At 41.7% G+C, this 23,378-nt stretch overlaps 2 protein-coding genes across 5 annotated transcripts; both read left to right on the top strand.

Moving 5' to 3' along the window:
- The first annotated feature begins 571 nt into the window (after positions 1 to 571).
- Positions 572 to 10,119, top strand: tp53inp1 (tumor protein p53 inducible nuclear protein 1). Of its 2 annotated transcripts, XM_028425196.1 has the most exons (5): positions 572 to 827; positions 2,201 to 2,325; positions 3,848 to 4,213; positions 6,207 to 6,717; positions 6,814 to 10,119. In XM_028425196.1, exons 3-5 carry the CDS (start codon positions 4,093 to 4,095, stop codon positions 7,034 to 7,036), a joined length of 855 nt encoding a protein of 284 aa, XP_028280997.1. In that variant the 5' UTR covers positions 572 to 827; positions 2,201 to 2,325; positions 3,848 to 4,092; the 3' UTR covers positions 7,037 to 10,119. The 2 variants fall into 2 exon arrangements, with proteins under 2 accessions (XP_028280997.1, XP_028280996.1); XM_028425195.1 differs by lacking the exon at positions 2,201 to 2,325 and having other exon boundaries at positions 573 to 827.
- Positions 10,120 to 10,738: 619 nt separating this feature from the next.
- ccne2 (cyclin E2) lies at positions 10,739 to 18,559 on the top strand. 3 transcript variants are annotated; one of them, XM_028425772.1, is made up of 12 exons: positions 10,739 to 10,793; positions 13,686 to 13,724; positions 14,202 to 14,283; positions 14,381 to 14,431; positions 15,017 to 15,159; positions 15,665 to 15,800; positions 15,892 to 16,038; positions 16,149 to 16,244; positions 16,359 to 16,493; positions 16,587 to 16,698; positions 16,817 to 16,974; positions 17,339 to 18,559. In XM_028425772.1, the coding sequence occupies exons 1-12, from the start codon at positions 10,771 to 10,773 to the stop codon at positions 17,447 to 17,449; spliced, it is 1,233 nt and encodes a 410-aa protein (XP_028281573.1). In that variant the 5' UTR covers positions 10,739 to 10,770; the 3' UTR covers positions 17,450 to 18,559. The 3 variants fall into 3 exon arrangements, with proteins under 3 accessions (XP_028281573.1, XP_028281572.1, XP_028281574.1); XM_028425771.1 differs by lacking the exon at positions 10,739 to 10,793 and adding an exon at positions 12,014 to 12,193; XM_028425773.1 differs by lacking the exon at positions 10,739 to 10,793 and adding an exon at positions 12,187 to 12,193 and having other exon boundaries at positions 13,689 to 13,724.
- Positions 18,560 to 23,378: the final 4,819 nt, after the last annotated feature.

The following is a 23,378-nucleotide window of genomic DNA, read 5'->3' as shown; positions in this document are numbered from 1 at the left end:
TGCAGTGATTGTTTTTATGCATCCAAAATAATGAAAATGATGTTCAACACCAGGACAATTGCTAAATAAGTATCATAAAGTGCTAGTTATGCCACATAATAATGTGGGGCCCACCCTCAGATTTTTGCCCTGAGGCCCCCCTGAAGGTTTATGTGTCCATGGTGATTTAGTCTTGAAAGAAGCAAACTGCTTCATGAGAGACAGAGCATTAAAATTCAGCCAAGCACTTAAAAAACAGGTGTTTTGGAAAACTTTGACTCCTTTTGTCAGTATTTTATGGCTTTGTTATGCAAACTTTAGAGCCTAAATGTTGTGTAGATACTTAGAAAACAGGAAACGGAGCCGCTCGACCCGGATGTTGCCATGTTTATGTAACTTCTGCCTGTTTTAGGGGGCCCAAGCATTTTGGTGAGTGCTTTGCCCAGTCATGCCCTTTTTTTTCAGGAGAGGGAGGGGGAGGGGAGTCACGTGGCGTAGTGACAGTCCGTAGTGCGCGTTTTGATTGGCCAGCCAACTCCTGGGCCGGCCCCTGCGATAGGTTGTCCTTGTCGACGTCAGAGCGATCAGCTGTTGGAGCTTCATAACAACAACAAAAGAAGGCGCAGTCGGGGGACCGAGGAGGAAACGGACTGAAAGCAAAGGAAAAAAATCGCCTCACCACACTGTGACTCCCGATGTACAGTCCATAAATTAATGTTTTTTATATTTTATTTCTTCCGCGAAGAAACCTCAAGTTTTTCTATTTTTCGAAAAGAAACGTATCTACCTCAGTTTTACGGATTTTAATGACGATCTGAACTGGTTTACATCTCGTCTTTCTGCCGCAGGTGAGTTCTTTGTTGTCCTCTCGGTGAACATAAACGGCTTTGTGGCCTTTTAGTCTGATGCAATTGATCCATGTTCTTCTGCATTACAGTTACGACACTTAACACTTAGAAAGCAGCGAAATATTAACACGCTCCGGTCCGTTATTTTATCCCAAACAAGGCGATTTTATTCGCCCGAGCCTGCTGTTTTAGCTCAGTCTAGCTAGGCTTTTTAAGCTAGCTTAGCTGCTTTTACTCCGCAAAACTTTGCGTTTTCTTCGACTTGACTTTAAAATGTCTGTAGCTTACTCAGGAAAAAAAAAACAAACCCTGCACCACATATTAGTGGTGATAAAAGTTTAACAGGCAGCCAGGCTATGCGGTTCAGCCCAGCCAGTGTAGAGTTACAGCCTCCTCCCCTTCCCTTGTTTAACCATCAAACCAGCAGGCTGCTGCTCCACATTAGACCTGCACCAGTTTGGCTTTTTGTTCTAACCAGACTGTTCTAACCAGACTGTTCTAACCAGACTGTTTGGCAAATGTCGCTAAAGGCTTTAAAAGAGGTAACTACCACTGATCTGTCAGCACATCAACCAGACATTTCATCAAAACTGTTTTACAAATGCAACATAAATGAGGTAAAAAATGAAAAACATTCCTTGATGACATTTGTCATATTGTTATATATTTCAAGTGTCATTTTGAGCTTTGTTTTTTTCTATATTTTATTTATTATTAATAACAGATTGATCTAAAATGGAGTTTACATACATTTAGGATGACTATTTTCACATTTGTTGAGATTTGTTTTGTATACAAGATGATAGTAGTTTTGCTTTTCAAGCTTTCGTCCTCTATACATTAATAATAATCCCTCAGTCCGATGTATTTTATGAGTTTTAAGCTCTGAGGTGTGTAAACACACGTCTACAACCTGCGTTTATCCTCGATTACAGCCCAGATTAAGGGGCATTCACTCTGGTGTATTAATCATCCTGCAGCCCACATACTGTAGACACATCAGATTTGGGTGTTTTAAGCGTTTTAAGCTACATAGACCCCCTCTCTTCCATCCTGTTTTACACTTGACTGAATACATAACGATCGGATGTAATAGATGCATCAGTTACAGTGTCATTGAACAGCGATGACTCACTGACCTGTTTAACAACAACCAGCCCATAAAACATGCCTGGAGAGCTTTTCTTTGTGCTGGGTTATTATAAAGATAGAAGAATACAGCCATGTCTGGGATTTATATCTGAAATCAAGAGGAGGAGGAGGAGGAGGGACGGTGAAGAGTGGAGAAGAGACAGGTGCAGCAGATTATCAGCCTGCTGCTGTCCCTGCGACTCAATCACTTTAAACCTTTTTCTGTTTTCTGTTCGTCACAGCCGCTCGCTGTTTACAGAAGCGGGGTCTGACCTAAAGAGGAGCGCTGTCTTTACACTGAGTGAGAAAGACAACCGAGAAATACGAGCTGGCGTGAACGCACCCCAGTGTTGCGTTCTGTTTAACGGTATGCAGACAAAATTGGACATGCATTAACGGGGCTGGCTGTTGATGAAGCGGATTTAAGACTTGTCTCCGTGTCAGCTGTGATTCAGTAAAACACTCATGAGAATTTATTGCTAGAAACGTTTTTGATGTTCTTGTCTAATTTTATTTGTTTACTTCTTGTGAGTCAGTAATCATCCATTAAAGTATAGGAATCTGTAATATAGCAGGTGGCAAATGAGGATTTTAATGTGGGTTAAAGTTGATGTTGAAGTTTTTGTGACAGCACACAAAGCCATAAAGTGCACTTCTTTTTGTTGTTGTTGTGGGATTTAAATGGTAATTTAACATTTGAATTTACCCAAATAGGTATTATTGGCAGCTGGACTTTAATTTTAAATGCGAGAGGAGCATCTAGCAGTCTATCATTGAGCTATTTATACAGCAGCTGCATCAGGACAGTGACACTGATCTTTTTTTTCTACTCTGCCAGCAGTGAATTCAGCAGACAGGCTGCCAGCCAGCTGTGTCTGTGTGTCTTCTGAGCACAGCAGATCTCTTTATGCACGAGCAAATAAAAACACAGACAGCTTCTCTCTGCTCCTTTCCATCAGAAAAATAACCGAAGAGACTGCAGCTGTTGCTTGTGTCTGTCAGGACTAACAGGAAATTAATCAGTGATTCACTTTACGGCCACCCAGATATGTGTGAGCTGACGGGTGAATAGGGCAGTCAACAAGTGTGTGTGTGTGTCTTTTATGAGCTCCGGGAAACAAGCAGCTCTGTCAGAGCAGTCAGCATTAATCTCCAATTCATTGTTTTATAAACCTGTCATTTTTATATCAATACATGCATTGTTTATAAATAGATGTAATAATAATTGTTAACTCTTGGTACTTTGGTTGGTATTTAGCTCTCCTCTAAAGCTGCAGAAGAGCTGTGCCACTATCACAAATAGATAGATCTCATTGTTGTGAGAGGACAATAGTAATGGGCATTAAGGGACCATGAATATTGTGTGTACACAGCATCTCTGGGGCTTGATAGGGTTACAGGTGACCTACTAATTACTTGGCTGCCTGCTGAAAGTCAATGCTTTCAAAATCAGCACCTGACCCATATTTTGGGACCAAAACTCTTACAGCCTGCACGTTTACCTCTCCAGTCCTATAAAGGTGTTTTGCGGTGGACAGTTTGGAGCCATTGCTATATTTAAAAGGTCTCAGACCTCTTATCAGCAGTTTCTTCCTCTTAGTTCAGTCTCAGTGTGTCCTGCAATTAAAACATAAAGCATTAAGCAGCAAAAGAATCACAAAGAACATTCATTTAATGGGATTGAGAAACATGCTGCTCTGTGTGTGCTGGATGAGGAAGTGCACAGATGTTTGATTAGCTACCAAGGCTTTATAAGGTGACAACAATGCTGGCTGTTGTATTTTTAGCCTGTGTGCTGCACCCAAGTGGTCAGCATTCTCATTTATCTAAGTCAAAACTAGTTAAGGCTCTGCTGATTGTATCTGTCTCTGTGTTTTGTCACCCCACAGGGCTATTTTTTGTACTTTTGCACTCGTTGAAACGATCCTGATGTTGAGCAATGTCCAGCCTGTGTCTGCTGGCCCTCAGATGATCCATGACCACACACATCTTTAATGCACTTTAGCACCGTTCCGGAGCCTTCCCCTTTCTGTAAACTCCTGCAGCTGATGACCAAAGTGACCACAAAGCCTCCCCGCCGTTGCCCTGAGCCTTGCTCCTCTTTCTGCATCAAAACCTCGCAGGACACCCCGGCATGTTCCAGAGGTTTGCCAGCGCTCTGTTTGGGGACGACGTGGAGGAGCTGACGAGATGCAGCAGACCAGGAGATGGCAAAGAGGAGGAGGACGAAGACTGGATTCTGGTCAACTACCTGGGTAAGACTGGTGCACAGGGAAACTGAGGACATATAGCACTTACATAACACAGAGTGGAAAATAAATAAAGGCAGCAACACACAGGCTGTCATGTTCACAGCAGCACACTATGAGACTTTTTTAACTCATTTCGGGAAAAATCTGCAGGATGACTGAATGGAAATAAAGATACTGTATAACCTTAGAGTTTTGTTATGGCAGGTGAAAGTTGAACCAAGTCTCCAAAGCTGTCTGGGACCAGAAAAAGATCCCCCGTCAAAACAGATACACCACAGAGAGAAGTTCAACAAGTCACATACACTGTATACAGAAACATGACACACTGCAGCAAATGGCTCGGAGTGAATTTTGGCACCGTTTTGGTTTGGCCCACTGTTCACCTGCCGCCGGTCTTGACCTGTCTCCGATTCCACAGCCGTGTGAATATTTCAGGCAGGGAGGGAGAGATATGGGGGCCGTCTGGCTCACTTCAGGGAGGGCGTGCAAGCAGTTTATGGGCAAGTCAACCTGTAAACAAAGGTGCCAGGGAGGTGGGGGTAAAAATAGATCCGGTTGGTTCCCGTTCTGGGCCAGAAGTGGTGGACTTGTATGGCCTTTAACATCCACTAAACACACCTGGATAGCAGGGTTGGGTTGCCAACATCATCAGGGCTCGACAAGAATAACTGAATCTCAGGCTGCAGCTGATCTGTGGTCTCACACTCTCAGTCTGTAGGCCACTTCCAGCCCTTGGTTCTTTTCAGACTATTCTCCAGCCTGTAGTACTTAAACAAGTGAACTGGCATGACACCATTCATGCATGGCATTTGAGAGATCTGGTTTAACTAGGTACGTAATGGAAGTCTTGTTGATGGTAAAGTCAGGACCGAACCCTGCAGACTTTATAGAGGAGACAGAGTTATGTGGAGGTTCAGCGGGTTTGTCCGTAATCCGGACTGACCTCATTAACCCGACACGCAGCCTGCCAGAGTCTCCCAAACCCTGCTGGCCCTCACTACCTTCCTTGTCGCTCAGCTGAGATCTCCTGCTTGTCGAGTTGGACAGTGAGGGCTCTCCTACTGCCTCTGCTGAGGGGGTAGATTTGCAAAGATCAGCTGCTGGGCGCTGACTCAGCTCTGTGCAGCTTCTCAGCCCTGTTGTGGGTAAACAAGGATTCCTCTGTGAACTCCTGGGAGTCAGATCCTGTCACGTGTGGATGTGAACTCCAAGCATGCATGAAAACAAACAAAGTTGCATGTGTACAGTGAGTGCACAGAGGTCAAGGCGATATAAGTTTACAGAGGTGTTAAGTCTCTTAAAGCCTTCCTAAAACATCTTCACAGGTTAGATAAAGAACAGATATTATGCTATGCATGAGTTTTATTTGACCACTTGTGAAAATAGCATGTCCTTACACAAAACTCAAATCAAACAGACATCTGCGTAGTCGACACTTGAGTTATTTATAGTGTCCTGTCTGCTAGCTTGAGATCATGTTCCATCTCTTAACTTCCTGTTTCTCTGTGAATCATTAGAAGCTGGATCAAAACAACAGCCTGGCCCTGCAGCTTTTGGCCGACTGCCAGTTTAGCACATAGCTGAGCAGTGCAAGATCTTTTCACATTCACTATATGTGGTCATTTATATGCATAGATATTGTTTCTGCTGCTTTTTGTAGGGGAGTCACAGAGTGTTGCAGGATCAGGTGGTTGTGATGAGATGAACATACAAACAGAAGTATGCGTGCAGGCTGCGGTTACTGTTTGACATGCAGTGATGACATGTCACTCTGCGGCTGTATGGCTGCTGAGCATCCGGAAAATGATTGTTTACATCTGAGAGGCTCGCTGCAGCTGTACAGACAGGCCACAGCACCACCTGCTGGCAGGCTGAAGGCATTACACTGGCGTTTGAGTTTAATTTAAAGCTTAACAACAGCTGGTGAAGTAGAGACAAAAACAAAACGCAAACAAAATTCGACTGCTCACCTCACGCTGTCGCTCTTTCTCTGCAGCTGACACTTGCTCCAGTCAGTGTGGTGACAGCCTCTCTGCGTCCGCTGTCAGCCCTGAGGAAGAGGAGGAGGAAGACCTGGTGATGATCCCCTCCCCCATGGCCAGCCCTCCGATTCGCTATGCCTCCTGCACCTCCCTCAACTCTATGGCTGACACAGACCCAGACGGTGGCGCAGAGGAGGACGAAGATGATGACACGGAGAGTGGCTTCCTGCGCCTGGATGCCTGCTCTCTGGAGGAGAGCTGGTTTGTCACCCCGCCACCCTGCTTCACTGGTCGTGGCAGCAAGCCTGTTCTGCTGGAGACCAGCCCCCTGGAGAACCTGCTTATCGAACACCCCAGCATGTCCGTCTACGCGCACCACAGCCCCCCTCGACTGACCCTCGACTCACTGGCACGATGCTCACGTGACCGGGAACTAGACTTCTTGTCTGGCAATATGGCCGCAACGCCTACAGCCTCAGGAGGGAAGGAGAAGGCAAGACGACCCCTAGAGGGCCCTCGTCACAGGTAATGACAGCTAAATGCATCTTAATATTTAAATTAAAGAGAGAAAAATAGTAAGATTTTATTGGCGTCTTGGCTCATATTGTCTTGCCCCTACAGGCCTGAGGTGGCAGTGGTCCAGCGCCGCTCCAGCCTCCACTCCACTTGCTATGCTGCAGCGCTCTCTGCTCACGCTGGGCTCCTGCAGCAGCGGCCGGGTAATGCCGCCCAGCGCGCCCAGCCCCTGTCCCGCAAGGCCCTGCGACGCCTCAACCTGCTGCGCCCTCCAAAGGCCAGCTCCACGCACCTGCACCAGCCCAGCCAGAGACACCTCAACTTCTGAGGCGTCCTGACATCATCACCTTCATCATCCATCATCAATGACCTCAGTATTTTAAAGCAGTATGGACATCTAACACTGGCCACCCACTAATCAAGAAACAAACACCAGCAAGCTACATCATCAGCCACCACTCACACACCTGATCTGTTCTGAAATCTGATAGGGCAGTGAAGTAGGGAATGTGGCTGGTGATATTTGTCTTTTTTTTGCATCAGGTTACGTGGCCAGCGAAGAGTAATCTCCCATTTCCCTCCACTTCCTCTTCTGCATCCATCCATTTATCCTTTAACCTTTATACTGACGCTGAGAAGAAGGGATGTGTGTGGGCATGTGTGCCCTTCCCTCTTTCACCTCTTTCACCCACCTGTTTCTTCAGATCAGTTTGTGTCCAATCACAGAGAGAAAGCAAGTGGCTCTCTCTCTCATTTTTCTGTTTTTTTTTCTTCTTGTTCTTCTTCTTTATGGACAAGCTAATGTGTAGAATCAATGCTGTAGGTCACTTTACACAGCGACAGGTTTGTGGCGTGGCAGGATGCTTCCGGCAGTAGGGCTTTAGTAGGACGACTTGCGAGGACGGCAGGAGACATTTTACATCCTAAATCACTTGAACATGTTGCATTAATAGTTTTCAGGTAAGAACAGGGTACATTCACAACATATTGGCTTTGTTACAGCAAAAATACATTAAATCTCTGCCTCTTTAAACAGTAATTGTTGTTCTGGGTGTTTTTCCAGAGACTTGCTGAAATACCATTAGGCATCTCGCTGACACAAACACACCGCCACTTTGGTGTGAAAGCATTTTAATGTAGGTATTTAATTTCCTTCCTTTTACATCCTGCAGCACTGCCATGTTTTTTGTTGAGCGTTTTTTTTTTAACGCTCATCCTGCAGCGCCACCAGAACCTGCCACTGACTTTATAATTCAGTACTTTTCACAATATTTTTTTTTTGTTTAGAAAAAAAAAAAAGGAAAAAATTACTGGGTTAAATATCACTAAACGCCTTGTTTTAACGGTAGAATTGAGATAAATAGAAATGTAAAAAATGTATGTAAAAAAAAAAATTCCAAAATATTTTTTGAAAAGAAAAAAACATTACATATCAGTATGAAGTTGGTATATATGCGTCTATGGTCTCTTGATAGGTATGTTTGGTTATGTTAGTGTGCAATCTGTTGCATGGTTGTAGAGTCGTGTTAATGGAAAAAAAGTAAAAGAAAATGGGTTTTCTCTTTGTTTGCTCTTAAATGAATCTGCAGTCAACTTCTCAGGGTCACAACCAATCACCTTTACACTTTAGGAAAATGCAGATTTACTTGATGGCTGATGATTCTCTGTGCTCGCTCAGATTTTCCCTTTGCGCTCTTTCCCCTCTTGAAAAAAGTTTGTGAGAAATAAATCAGCTTAGTTTAGTGTCACAGGAACTTGTTTTAGTCCCAGGGCTGTGAAAATGAACTTTTGTTTGGAGTCCATCAAGATGGAGAGAAATGTTTTTACCTAAAATGTTTTTTTTTTTTTTTTAGAAATGTGCTTCATGCTATTTTAACTGTTCTATTTTCCATGTTAACTTAGTTACATTTTGTTAAAAAATATTTAAACCAAAAAAGTAGCGACGACCTTTAACCTTTCAGTAGTTTATAATACTGATGTTCTTTGTTTTTTTGGTATTGTTTAACTAAGTGTTTGTTAATAGTCCTTGGCCTCGGTGCTCTGAAATGGTGGACTGTTTAAATATATTAATGTGTCTGCTGTAGGGAAAGTGGAGCCCGGGCTGAGTCACCACACTGCAGGAGGACACAAATAATCAATTGAAGACATTTTAGGGAAATAAATTTAAGGTCATAATTCTAAGATTGTATTATATTTTTTTATATGTACAACAAAAAAAATCTGTTAAGTCATTATTTTTTACTTTTAAGATGAATCCAAATGTCATTCAGATCCAGTGATTTTGACTTTTTCAAAAGTTTTCTAGTAAAATTCTTGTGTTGTTCTTCGGATGTGCTCTGACTTCTAATGTATTTCCCTTACTGGATTATTGTCGTTCAGCTCTGATATGAAACACAGCTGAGGTTGATGTATAAGTTGATGTTTAGGGAATTGATACTGTAATACATATTAGGGCTCAAAAATCTTCAGTAACTTCTTATAGAAACTTTTTGCAGTGTGGTCCCTGATCCCTCATGTAACTCTGACTTCAGTGTGTTTCTGCTCGTGCTGTTGGGAAAGTAGCATCAATAAGAAAGCACTAACAAATGTCTGTTAGGCCTCTGTGTGGTTCACTGTAAATGATACAATAGTGGAGTGGGTCTCTGATGTATTTAAGCTTTTCTTTTTTTTTCTCTACTATCGAGCTTTGCAATGATGAACGCTGTTATTTTGTGTTACTACGATGTTTTCTTTGAAAAAGACAGAAGGGATGGGAAGAGGCTCCTGCTGCCGTCAGGAACTTTGAATATTTGTTTTAGTTTCTGTTCTCAGCTCATCTCTCCATCATCAAACTAACAGGGATTTCTAATGTTTTTGTTCAATGCCTTGAAATTTGTGGATCACGTGCCTTCCAGGTTGAAATGTTGTAACGACAATGCATCAATGAAGAACTTGAACTCTTTTTGTTTCACGTTCCGAGTGGACGTAATGAATAAAAAAACACACAGACATCGGAAACCAACTATGCATCGCTCGGTGGAAGCTTGTACGCTCTCCCCCGCCACCATCCGCCCAGCCTGTGTACGGCTTTTTGTAATGACTCAACAAACCAGACAGAATGATGTAGCAAAATCTCTTTTTCCCCTGATGTTTGTTTTTAAAATGTGTGAAGAATATTTTGTGGCATTTTTATTTTTCACCAAGTGTTAGACTTTTTTTTTGCTTTGTGTAGTTTACTGGAATAATACAGCACTTTGCCAAAAAGAAAAAAAAGGTGTAGATTTTAGGGGTTAACGTTTTATTTATCAACATAACTGGTTCTCCTTCTTTGTATTTTGGATGTATGAAAGATCAATTTCACTCTGTTCTGATGTCAGAAACAAACAAAAAAAAGCTAATTAAAAATTGGGGTCATCTGTTTTGGAACTGTAATAGTTAATACATGTGATCTCTTATTAGCCTATAATAAATGTTTTCATACACACTCTCTGTCTCTGTTGTTTTGGTTTTAGACCTACTGGAACGATGCCTCATGCCTACTGAGAACACTCTTTTTCACAATAACATTCTTTTTATAAAACAAGATTAGTTACAAGTTACATTAAATACACAAGAGTAAGTGTCAATAAAAATAGTACAGTAAGCAGTATGACTGAGCACAATATATGTTGCATGGCTGTAATACAGAGATATAAGGTGCTAAGTAAACATAAATATAGACCAGTGGAGGGAATGACAGTGATGCCTGACATGATTATCTAGCGCTTCTCCCTACAGAAAGGGGAGGAGTTATACAGTCTGATGGCCACTGGCAGGAAGGACCTCCTGTGGCGTTCTGTGCTGCTCCTCGGTAGTCTCAGTCTACCACTGAATGTGCTCCTGTAGGACAGCAGTGTGTCGTGCAGGGGGTGAGACGTGTTGTTACGAATACTGGGGAGTTTCCTCAGTATCCTCCTCTCCGTCACCTCCACCACAGACTCCAGCTCCACTCCCAGCACCGAGCCAGCCTTCCTAATGAGCTTGTTGAGTCTGTTGGTGTCGGCCGTCTTCATCCTGCTGCCCCAGCGCACTACAGCGTAGAAGATGACGCTGGAGACCACCGAGTGGTAAAACATCTGCAGCACAGCTGTTACAGCTATTTTTCTCTTCATTTTGTATGCGTGTCCTTCTGACCTCTCCTTACATTTGTGGTCGTGATGTGTCTTAAAGTCTTTCAAAGCTGTCTTTGTCTCTTTGTAGTTGTTTTTGCATTCGTACCAACTGCTTTGAGCCTCCTTGGGGTCATTTTTGATTTTTATTTGTCAATATTTTAGCTGTACAATATATTTTGTGGTCATTTTTGTCACCTTGTCTCCATCTGGTCTGTTCTGTCCTTAGAGTTGTTTGTTGTAGATTGTTGTAGTTACCACTTTGTGGGTATTTTGAACCCTTTTGTAGTATCTTATCTGCAGTTTTTGTTTTTTGTAATGGTTTGCCATGTTATTTCTGATCAGTTTGTATTACTTCATAGTTTATTTATTATTTAAATTGCCTACTTTAGCCATTTACGTCGCTTTCACTCCCATGCTATATGCATTTCGCATCTGTTTTTGTGAAGCAGGTTTTACTCTCTGTTGCAGTTGTCTCTGTAGTTTTTTCATCATTGTCTGTCATGTTGTGGTCTTTTTGGCAATTTAATTGTCATATCTGTCTCTGCCATCGTTTTTGTAGTTGTTTTTGAATGACTGTGTAGTTGTGTCATTGTGTCATTTTATGTCACTTTTTAGTAATTTTCTGTATTGTAATGCATTTTTGTCTCTCTAGGAGTCTTGTGACTGTTTGTGATTGTTTTATTAGCCTAAGAGCTAAAACCAAGGGTTGATATTAAGCCTTTAACTGTTAAAAGCTGTAATAAACCCTCATGTCAGCTGCAGCTTCGTGGCAGCGCTGCCTGACAGCTGCTCCGCGTGCTCCTTCTGTTTACATTCTGAGCGTGAAGCACGCGGTTGTCGCTAGTCGCACTCTCATTGGCCTGACGTCACGGAGAGTCCTCCCATAGGCGGGACTGCTACGCGGAAGATGTTTCAGATTCGCGCAAAATTTTGAAAACAACTCCGCCAAATGGAAAAATTACCACAAATATCCACCCGCAGGTAGTTCTATAGCGTTTATCGAGTCGTTAAATTTTAACCGGAACGTAGGGAAAGCGGTGTTTACTCCATAAAATGTCCTTGCGATTCGGGCTCCATTAGAAGTGAATGTAGGCGACAGTCAAACTCGATAAATAGCCTGTTTTATTACGCCTCAGCGCTTGTAATATTCTGTTTTAACGCAGAGAATAGTATATTACGCCTACTTAAGCCTCTACGTGTTGGTCGTTTGTGAAAATCTCAGTTCAGATTTGAACATTTAGCGCGTTTCTGTTAACCGGGAAGGTGCATGCGCAGATGGAGCGGCAGGCAGATGCGGATATAAGGATTGGCGCCGGCGCCACAGCTGATGCATTCATTCATTCTTCACTGAGGAGGTAAGAACACAGAGCCGGAGCACACAGCCGCACTTAGGCTTTTATAACAGTTTTCAGCTTTTAAAACCTTCCTGTCGTTTGCATCGTGAGTTTTTACTTTAAATCGACATTATCCGCGACTAGTTGTGTGTAGATTCGGTCGGTTTGACTATGGAAGTGAACAACTGCCCCCTGTGTTATTTTTACCTAAGTAGGTTACTTTACTGTGCATGAGCTGAACCTTTGGTGTAAGATGCTTCACCTTGGTATAATCCTGCATGTTGTCCTTGAGGCGTGTTTGGAGGATTTGCAGCACACATCATCTTATTCTGGAACATTGATTTCGCTTTAGGAGTGATAAAACTCGAACAAACTAGTTTTTCTGAATGCCTTTTAGTCTGTCGACTGTTTGACTGCTTCTAGTAAGTATTGAGAAGTTGGCATGTCATAGTTGCAGATCAGTAGTTCTTCTGCATATTGGGGGTTAGCTGGTTATTGTTGACCTAGTTAGCAGTTACCGGGCTAAGTTAGCTAATTACAGTAGCTCTCTTCCACAGCTTAGCCTCGCGGTGGTCTCGGTTTGCCCGGATTTATTAGGGTTTACCGGGCTAAAAAAGGTTCCCCTTCAGATATATGATTCTTAGGAACCTCATGTAGCAGTTAATAGAGGTTTACGTCCAAATGGTTTATCTTAAAGTGGTCATTTCTGCTAGTTTCCCCTCGCAGACTTGGAGTAGGTTTGGGGAGGCAGGGCTCAAATCCTCCCGCTTCTGCTCTGCGGAAATTGGCGCGTCTTTGAGTTTCAAATGCGAAATAAAGTTCTTATTTAGGCGATTTTACACATTGAAACTACACCAAACATCTTTAGAGATGTGTTATTAATGGCTGTGGAGGAGAAACCTGATCTAAAAAGCGGCATTTGTGAGCTTTTTTTGTTTAAAATTGAGGGAGCTGCCACCCCCCTCCTTTTTGGCTGCAGTTCCCACACTAGCTCTCAGAACCTGGATGGCTAGTTTGGCTGTTAGTTTATCACGTTTTAGCACTTTGACCATTTACGTTAAGATGGCGTGTTGTTCGGTCTACGCGTGTAGTGTTTAAGGTTTGTTGGTCGCTCGGTATTATTTTGTGGAGCTTCTGTGATTAGGTTTTGGTGGTCGCCAGCCAGCACTGTGTCTGCTATCACAAGCTAACCACAGCTTATAACCTGGTTAAGACTGGGACTATATAATGGGATGTCCTGCTATATTCAGAGCCCAGGCTATTCTGTGGCTGTCTTGACTATAAATCAGACTGTTGTACTTTGTTTTTTTTATTATTTTAGTCAGTTTTAAGACTTGCACAGTCACATGCTGTGTGCTCTTCATGGGCCTGGTGGCTCTAGAAAATGGCCCCTGACTTCTCAAGAAGTGGTTCCAGCAGATCTCTTAAACTGTATATTACTTTGATGTCACAATTATGTTAGTGTGTTTGCAGTTATGCCTGAATCTCACATTTTCCCCCCTTTTCTTTCCAGCAGAGCCATAAATTCAGTCTGCACCATGTCCAGACGCAGGTAAGCAGCTGCCAGACACTCTCAGCTTAGCGGTTGAAGGGGCTTTCATATGTGGGTACAGTGAAGGGTTACAACCGGCTTATTGCTAGTTTCATAACTTGTTTTAGGAGTTTTTACTGACATTCTCATATAGCAAGATCACGTTGTTGATTTAAATCGTTTAAGAGTCTTGTTAAGCTGATAGAAGCTGGATAATGGTGCTATTTATGTAGGACTGTACAACTTTAATAGAAAGACAAGGAAAAGCATCCCACTATGAACCTAAACTTAAGGCTATGTCCCTAAAAATGTAAAAATGTTATGACTGAATTCTCTGAAAATGTAAATTTGATGTAAACTGAGTGAGTTGTATAATGGTGGTCAAGCGTGAAAATTGCACAAACTTTAGCGTAGCTAAACAGAAAAGAAAAAAGGTCATGGATGTGACGGTAAAGCAGCTTTATTGCAGACAGGTGATACAATTTATTTGCGTTTCAGTGGTCGTATCACACTTCAAGCCAGAGATTCAAACAGACCCGAACCAACTGTCAGAGCCCCGCTGAAGAAGAGGAAGTCTGAGGTTTGTCTTTGCTTCAACATCAGGGTTTTTACTTCTTTTTTTTTTTTTTTTTTCAACCCTTGACTTACCGCTGCTTTGTTTTTATTTTCTTCCTTAGCCTACTAAGAAGCTACAACCTGCTACCAAGAAACAAAACTATGAAATACAGGTCAGTGGGTCCTCATGTTGTCAGCTGAGTATTGTATGTCTATAACTGATAAGAGCCCTGCCCCTGAGTGAGGTTTATCTGTGTTTGATCACCCGCCCTTCCACTGTGTCCTGCCCAGTTAAACTTAATGGTTTTATTATTGCATTATAATGAGCTTGCAGCACATAATTACTAAGAAAGCTGTTGATTGTCTTCCCTGTACATGTTCCTGTTTTAAAGATGTCCATCTCATTTTTATAATTTAGTCATTTATCCCATGTTGTTTGAATTATGCACCGAAGTTTTTGATACAGTCTGAAGGATTGTCTCAAAGTGCTTTAATATTTTAAGCCGTTGCCATGCAGTACCTTCTTTTGAACAGAAGGTGTCACTCTTAACTTGTCTGGAAGCTCAGCTTCTGCACATATGAAGTTGCAACTGATCACATCTTCTTTAGACCTTAGGATATTTACTTTAGTGAATTCAGAAAATTCAGGACAGAATTTTCCTTCAAACAGGCAACCCACAAAACTGAAAACAGAAGCTTGATTTAAATTTGTACAGGGATCACATTAGGTTTACCCTCTGTTGCTTTTTGTTTTCCAGAAGTGTTGGTCTGAGGATGGAGCGAGTCCGTGCGTCCTCATTGAAACTCCCCACAAAGAGCTGGAGCCTGCAGACCCGTCCAGCTTCAAGCAGTACAGTTTCAAGAACCTCTTTATCAAGCCCTCCCCCATTCCCCGCCTCAGGTAAATGCACGTTTTGCACCTCAATGAGGCTGCTGTAGTTCGACACATCATGCTGAGACTTTGCCTTTTGTTCCAGGGTTGTTATCCCACCCTGCCTCCTTATTCAGTGTTTAATGCCCTCGTTTACTTGCTTCTTCCTTTAAAGTGATTCATGTAGATTAGACCAGTTACATGACTGAAGGATATCTTTATGTTTTATTACGTGTGATACAACTGTAGGACCAAATGACTCCACTTGTAAAACTCTCACACATGTATAGAAAATAGAGGACAGACACAGAAATTAAGTGTCATGTCTGTTGGCAACGAGGATGGATTTGCATACATCTAAAAGATAAGGATGGCTTGTCAAAGAAATCAAAATACAAATAAGAAATGTAAATAGACATGAAAGTAAGGGGTTAGATAAATGAGTTTAGAAGGCTTCTTATGAAGTGAGCACTGTGTGGAAGATGGAATGCTGCTGGTCCATGCTCAGCACAGTAAATCTGCTCCTTCTCTTCAGCTGGGCGAATGAGGACGACGTGTGGATCAAAATGCTCAATAAGGAGCTGAAGTACGTTCACGACAAGAGCTACCTTCAGCAGCACCCCAAACTGCAGCCCAAGATGAGGGCGATTCTGCTGGACTGGCTGCTCGAGGTGAGGCGTAGCAGCCTGCGTCTGTTACACAGAATCAGCCGTCCGTCCGTCCAGGACAAGGTCTTTAATATGTTTGTGTGTCTCTGTGCAGGTTTGTGAGGTGTACAGCCTCCACAGACAGACGGCGTATCTCGCCCAGGACTACTTTGACCGATTCATGCTGACTCAGCAGGACGTCAGCAAAGACACACTGCAGCTCATTGGCATCACGGCACTCTTCATTGCCTCTAAAATAGAGGTGAGACCCTCCTCATGTAATAGGGTCAGGGTGGAATTATTCCTAATGGTTTCATCTGTGAGTTTTGTAGCATTTCACCATAGTAACTTTAAACTTTTCTCCTTCTCCAGGAAATCTACCCCCCTAAAATCTTCGAGTTTGCCTATGTCACAGACGGGGCCTGCGACATGTGGGACATCCAGCGCATGGAGCTGCTCATACTAAAGGTCCATTAACAAAATATTAGACTACAATTCTGCACTCGTGCTTCTATTCAGCCCCAGCTTACGCCACATATCTGCCGTCTTGTGTTGACCCGTGTTGTTGCTGACATCCCGCAGGCTTTGGACTGGAACCTGTGTCCAGAGACGCCCATCTCCTGGTTGAAGCTGTATGCTCAGGTCGATGCTCAGAAAGATGGAGAGAACTTCCTGGAGCCACAGTTCTCCCAATACATGTACATCCAGATCACACAGGTACCTTTGCACTGCAGTTCTAATCCTGCTCTCTTTGACTGTGTGATCGTGATATTTAAATGAAGTTACTGACCTTTGTCCTGTTCCTTTCAGCTTTTAGACTTGTGTATGATGGATATCAACTCATTGGAATACAACTACAATGTTCTTGCTGCAGCAGCCTTCTGCCACTTCTCCAGCTTTGATGTTGTTCATAAAGTCTCTGGTAGGTTTGTCCTCCTCCTGTACACCATTTGACTGAGATTCAGATGCTTCATTTGATGACTCCATCAGCTCTGTGCGTGCCAAGGATTCTTTAGTCTCATCTTTTCTCTCTTTGTCAGGCCTGACGTGGGACAGTGTGCACCCATGTGTTCGGTGGATGACTCCCTACATGGACACACTGCGTTCTGAAGCCACGCCTCAGCTGAAGACTTTCCCCAAAGTCAAAGCTGATGACAGACACAACATCCAAACACACATAACCTATTTGGACCTGCTGGTGAGCACAACACACTTCATCTCTTCGCTTTCTTTCTTCTACCCTCACCTCACCATCTCTTTTCTCTTCTTCCTTGCCACTCATCCTACTTCCTTTTCTCCCTGCCTACTCTTTTATTCTCTTTCATGTCTGCCTCCTTCCTTTATTATCCTTCAATTCTCACCTACTCCTGCTTCCACGTTTCCTTCTCTGTGTATTCCTAACCTCTCACTCAATCCTTTTAAGATAATGATATTTTAATCCTTAGAAGTTTCACAATAGGCAAATTCTGTTAGCAGCAGTAAAGGAGGATTAACAGTCAGGTGTTGGCCGGCTTGTTTTCAATCATCTCTCATTAATTCAATGTTTGTCGTCTGCCCTGCAGAGAAAAGCTCAGGAGCATCAGATTGACAGCCTTGACTGTCAGATGTCACCTGTTGCCGTGGGAATGATCCTGACACCGCCAAGCAGCACAGAAAAACCAGTCAATTCCTGAGCAGGAGACGACCAGCAAGCGAGTCACGCTACCTCTCCTCAGTCCGACCTCTCACACCACAGCAGCTGACTGGAACAGACAGACCTCATGTAGCACACTTTGGTTTTAACACTAAGTTCAGACTTGTGTCAGGTTTCATAAAACTGCAGGCTGCATGGCAGTTGTTGGGCAGGTAACCAAATATTTTATTTTTAAAAAAAAAAAATTGTGCTGTCAACCAGCAGCAGCTACCTTCACAAAACGGAAGCTCTGCCTGACTGACTCCACTGGTGTGTGGAGGAAGTGGGGAGCCAACAGGAAAGCCAGCAGTTTTTTTCTTTTAGCAGGTTTTGGTTTGAGAGGAGGCGATCATTTTATACCCGTCAGGTGTTATCTGGGAGTTTCACTGGTGCTGCTCCTGAAATTGAAGCTAAAATGATTTCAGATGGTGCTTCGGTCAGATTCTCAGGACCATTTTTTGTTTGTTTTACAGTGAATATCACATTCCACTCTGAATTTAGAAGTGTAGTATTTTTAAATTAACCCTCCCATCTGAAATGAAATCCTGTAAATGTGCAGACCGACGCTACAGAGGAACACATTTTGTAGCCACGTGAGCAATAGGAATGTTCTAGAATGCACCTGGCCTCTTTGTGGCTCAATAATTGTCCTTTTTTTTTGCGTACTGTTGCAACCTGGTTGCACACTCTTGTTACATTCCTGGGAAACTTGACAATTGTGCAAAGTTTTTGCTTCATTTTTAATTGCTTGTATTTATTGATCATCCTTAGTTGATAAAAAAACATTGTCCATAGCTTAAAATCTTTCTTATTTATGATTTTGCTCTGTGACACCTGTTGGATTACAGTTCATGAAACGTATGCTAAGCTGTCCTTTTTAGTGCCTTTCAAAAGAGAAGAAAAAAGATGAACTGTAGAGCAACTTAATATAAGCTGCAGCGAGCCAGAAGACGGATGGAACAAACATGTGACTGTAAACATCTGCAGTGAACAAACAACCATGTAAACTGTGTAGATGTTAAAGAACTATTTTTTCCTGTGTAAATAGAGCAATTGAAATGTGTAATTTTCTTTTATATTGAATTGTTTTCAATAACACAAGAGTCACTGAGTCTTTGTTTTAAAGCTCGTATTTACTTTGCACTGGTTGGGAAGAACCCAAGGCAGCTTGGTGATGAGATTATATTTTATATATAACTACCAGACGAGCAACTAACACCATTGAAGTCAAACAATATAAAATATACAAACAGTGATGGATTATAAAAAAGTGGAATCTAATTATAAGATTAGCCGTTCAGCTAATTAAAGCTATGTTTTGTTTCTGGGTAGCTAAATTTGCCATTTGCTAGCAATGGCAAACCTTGTAGCATGGGCAGCCATGTAGGATGAGGTTTTAATTTCTGATTATAAAATATATATATATATTTTTTAATTTGTCTCTTGTCTGAAGGCGGGAACAAGAACAAGAGCTCCTATGTTTAATCTTGATCTAACCTGCAGCTCTTCTGCTACCCTGGTTCATGCATATTCATGAAAGAGGTCTGATTCATTGTGATGAAGTGCAGTGAAACTGCTTTGCAAGCAGACGGAGGGTCTCAGACACACAGCAGGTCTCAGTTTAGTGTGAGGTTTGTCACTGACACCAGCCAGAGAGAACACAAAGAGGACTCCCTGTGTGTCAACACAAACACTCAGGTGATAATGAAGAAAAACTACACACCAAAAGTGCTGGAAATCTTACTTCAGGAGTTTAGCAGCTGTCTTTGTATCAAACATTCACCTCCTCCATGCTAAAATGTTTCTCTACAATCAGATGTGTATTTCAGTAAAGAGTTTCGCTTGTAATTTCAGATGCTTGGTTCTCAGAAACAGCAAACATTCTGAGTGTAGTGTACACAACAGAGCAAACAGAACAACAGTAAACCCAGAAATGATTCAAATCTGCAGCTCACTAAATAACCAGAGATAGTACTGGTTATTTAGGAAACTGCAGTTAACGAGGGTTTTCTGATTCTTTAGCCTAATCTTACTTTTTTTCCAGAAGTGATACAAGCATGAATCATGAGAAAGTGTGTGTGTGAAGCCACGCTTTCCCAGGCCAGCACAATACACTCACTCTAAGAGGGGCACTAGAAAGTGTGTGTGTGTGTGTGGGGGGGGGGTCTCTGTATGCCAACATAAACTCTGTCACACATGAGCAAACACACACACACATGCAGTAACAGGTTGTGTTAATGTGGAAGGATAAACCACTGTTTAAAGCAAAGAACCTGGGTGAAGTATTTAGCAGGAACAGAGGGGCTTGGAGCAGGCAGACTGATGTTAGTGCTGTTTCTACACACTTTAGGGCAAAGGCCTGTTCGGTTATCACAGTAGTTTCAGATGAAACCTCTTTCAGACGTGAAGCCTGACATGTGGACAACTGGCTCCTCACAATGGCAGCAGTACAACAGCAGCTGCACCGCAGCATGATAACCTCCTTTCATTGTTTGTAACAATGCATATGCTTCATGTCAACTCAATGTTCGCTCTATATGTGTGTCAGAAGGGGTGGGGGTGCAGGGGCGGAGGGTCAGAGGTTATTTTCTCAACGAATGATGACTCAGTAAGATGAACACAGTAACTTTTTAAAAGGCTTTAGATCTGCACACATTAGTCTCAGTTTGTGACCACTTGAGACAATAACAGGCTCTTTAAATGTACTTTTCACTTTTTATTTTGAAATGGGTCACGTAATTAAATAAATATAATTTAAATAAATAAATTAATTAAATAAAAATGTTCTTTTGTTATTAACACAAAATTAATGTACAATTATACAATTATTATTATCATGCATATCAATATTTTACTGCCATCGTGAGTGCTTGTGCTTCATTTATTGCCTGGATTGTTGTAGTATATTTAATAATCTCATAAATAGCAAATTAATTTATCCCACTTTCTATTATTCCCTTAAATTCTTGAAAGTTCAATTTTAATAATTCTTTGGAATTTAAAATATAATAGATAGATAATAGACAGTCTATAATAGACAAAATAGATGAATACTCCTATGAATAAACTGCCCTTTGAAGTCTCACTTTTCACCACATGGTGGCAGTGTTGCATCACATCTGAAAATACAAGACAGGAAATATTCATATATCACTGAACTTAAGCATTATATAGTCTAACTTCTATAAAAAATGATCACACCTGTTACGAGTAATTGTCTCCTATCAGCTTATCAGGTGGCCTGTGGGACTTTTCTAAACTAAAAACACTTCAAAATTTCAAAATAAAAGCACCACAGACCGAAACTTCTGGGGAAAACAGCCTTTTTATTAAAAGTCATATACAAAAGGAATATCCCATGTGTGGTCACTATAAAACGTCCATATGTACATCATATTATACACATCAACACTGCTCAGTGCTGACACACTTTAAACTTTCTGTCTAATATGCTGAATTTACAACAAACAGATGCTGCACACAGTACAGTTCAAAAATTCAGACAACACCTGCAGCCTTACATCAGCTTAGAAAAAGACACCTGTGTTATTTGGATGCATAGCTTTGAGTACATTTCTGTCAGAGCTCGCTTCTTCTCTTGCATATAGGCAGAAGAAGAAGAAAAATTCTAAAAGAAAATCTCATCTGTCTTAGACAGAAAATCTCTGTCGGACTATTTTCTTTTTCATTAAAAGTGTTTTGGGATTTTTAGATAGCATCTGGGAGAGAATTGTGACTTCAAGTACAAAAAAGTATTGGAGCTTGTTCATCTGTGTTGCCATTTTGTGGCTGAGGATTGAAGTTACGCGTGTATCAGATCAGAGTTTAAAAACCAAACTCTTCTTCTTCTGTGATTGTACTCTATGCTTGCTCACACATCTCCTCTGTCCTCTCTGTATAAAACTACATTCATCAGTAGTGTAGCTGAGAGGTAGGCTGGGGAAAACAACCGTCAGACACATCGCTGGTTAAAGTCTGCAGCCACCACCGCTCACACAGCTACTTCTCATATTCTTTTAGAAAAAAATGATCCTCACATTTAACAAAATTACAAAGGCTGGCAGCCTGTGAATTATAAATCTAATCACTTTTGATCAGATTTGTTGAAGCTGAGAGGTTTTGTACTGTCCACAGTGCCCCCTAGTGTGTGGATGCTGCATGACACAAGGTGCCCATTGACCCAAAGCATGATCAGAATCACACCGTAACTGCTTAAAGATGATGTAAACAGTTGTAAAATCAAGTTTAGACGCCAGAAACTGACACATTTTTATGTTTTCATGGAGATAAAAAATGGGATTTTGGGGGTTTGTTGTCTATTTTGAAGCATGACAATTTATTGAGCAGTGAATGTATTTAAAATCAGGCAGAGCTGGGCTGTAACAGTGTACAAAGATTGGTTAATCTGATTCTGCACACATCGGGTCTCATCTTCCACTGCTTTCCAATTAACATGCCTGTGCGAATGTGCGTCCAAAAGCTTTACATTTGATTAAATGTGATTTGTGGTTCATCTAAATGAGTGTGAGCTGCCATCTGTGCCAAGTTTGGGTTCGCTGTGAAAATTCAGGACAGAGAAAAATCTCAGAATTCCAACTTTTGCTTCAGAATTTAGAGAAAAAAAAGTCTTGACACCTAAATTAATGATAAACCAGAATGGAAAAAATATTGTCTCATTGTAAATATGCTGGCACATTCAATGAGCACATGTAGAGCAGCACATCAGCCAGAGAAGCTGACCTGTCAGGTTATTTATGTCACTTTTTGGCTAAGTGTTAAAAATGACTGAATACTGGTCACACTGTGAACACATCCTTCCTCTGTGGCTGCCATGTTTCTGTACGAGGAGCTACAGCCAGCTCCACATGACAAAAAAAAACCAGCACGTCAACACAACCAACTGCAGGTAGAAAGGAGCTTCTGGGAGGTCTCTACAAGGGAGTACAAAAATAATCTCTTATCTGAAAACATATTAGCAAAGCTGATTTTACATGGTGGGAACACCACAGAGTCCTGCTGTATGAGGACTCTGAATAATCCAGTAGTGCAACAAAGAGAAATTAGACGCTGGTTACTGAGTTTTTTTTTTTTTTTGGAGGTCTCACTAATGTTTGAAAAAGCAGCGAACAGGGATGTGAATGAATGTTTCTTATGAAAACTAAACCTTTGTCCTTGGGGGCATTTTGTTTGCGAATTGGATTTGCAGGTTTTCAGTTGTGTCACAGGGCCAAAGCAAAATAGTGGGTGAAGAGATAAAAAGATCGAAATGCTACAATAAAATGCCCTTAAAGAAGAACTTTGAGTTCTCTTTTTGACAACAGCAAGGCTGTAATGTTTTTAAATGAAGCAGAATGATTCCCCGACATGCAGCTCCGCTCACCCTGAACATGTCTGACATAATTTGATGGTAATATTCCTCCACAAAACAAAACTTTTGACCCTGAAAGTCCACATTATCCAAGAAAAACATTCAGCAACCCCCGAACTGCCAAACAATGAAATAAATACAGCACGTTGAGCGGCTTTTATAGAGAGAAATAAATAAGGTTGTGTGACATGTTCCTCCAAGCTTCTGAAGCACGGCTCAGACCTCCAACGTCTCCATCCTGTATCTTGTTTTCTACATGAGGAAACATGAGGATCACATAATGAACCTCCAGCCCTGAAAGTGTCTCTGCCATCGAGCTGCATGGGAGAGCACAGCCGCTGTGTTCCTGTCAGACTTTCAGCAGTTTTTCTTACAAGGATTTTGGTGCTTTTTCTGTTTAAGGCCATTCTGAATTTATACAAATAACAAGTGTGAAAAATACCCCCAAACGGCTTGGTGTTCACAAGGTTAATTGAATAGACTTCATTTTAAAGTAACTTATTGAGGACAAAAGGACATTTAAATCAATAAACCATCTGCAATCATTCTGCATATTAAATGA

This window comes from Parambassis ranga, chromosome 16 (assembly GCF_900634625.1).
Source record: "Parambassis ranga chromosome 16, fParRan2.1, whole genome shotgun sequence".
Classification (NCBI taxonomy): domain Eukaryota; kingdom Metazoa; phylum Chordata; class Actinopteri; family Ambassidae; genus Parambassis; species Parambassis ranga.
This window is presented reverse-complemented; position numbering and strand designations above follow the sequence as displayed.

Excerpts from the sequence above, each read along its gene's own strand:
- tp53inp1 (XM_028425196.1), top strand. The coding sequence starts at position 4,093 with ATGTTCCAGAGGTTTGCCAGCGCTCTGTTTGGGGACGACGTGGAGGAG. Across the intron at positions 4,214-6,206 it reads GATTCTGGTCAACTACCTGG|CTGACACTTGCTCCAGTCAG; the intron begins GTAAGACTGGTG and ends CTTTCTCTGCAG. Across the intron at positions 6,718-6,813 it reads CTAGAGGGCCCTCGTCACAG|GCCTGAGGTGGCAGTGGTCC; the intron begins GTAATGACAGCT and ends TTGCCCCTACAG.
- ccne2 (XM_028425771.1), top strand. The coding sequence starts at position 12,114 with ATGGAGCGGCAGGCAGATGCGGATATAAGGATTGGCGCCGGCGCCACA. Across the intron at positions 14,284-14,380 it reads TGAAGAAGAGGAAGTCTGAG|CCTACTAAGAAGCTACAACC; the intron begins GTTTGTCTTTGC and ends TTTCTTCCTTAG. Across the intron at positions 16,039-16,148 it reads TCATTGCCTCTAAAATAGAG|GAAATCTACCCCCCTAAAAT; the intron begins GTGAGACCCTCC and ends CTCCTTCTCCAG.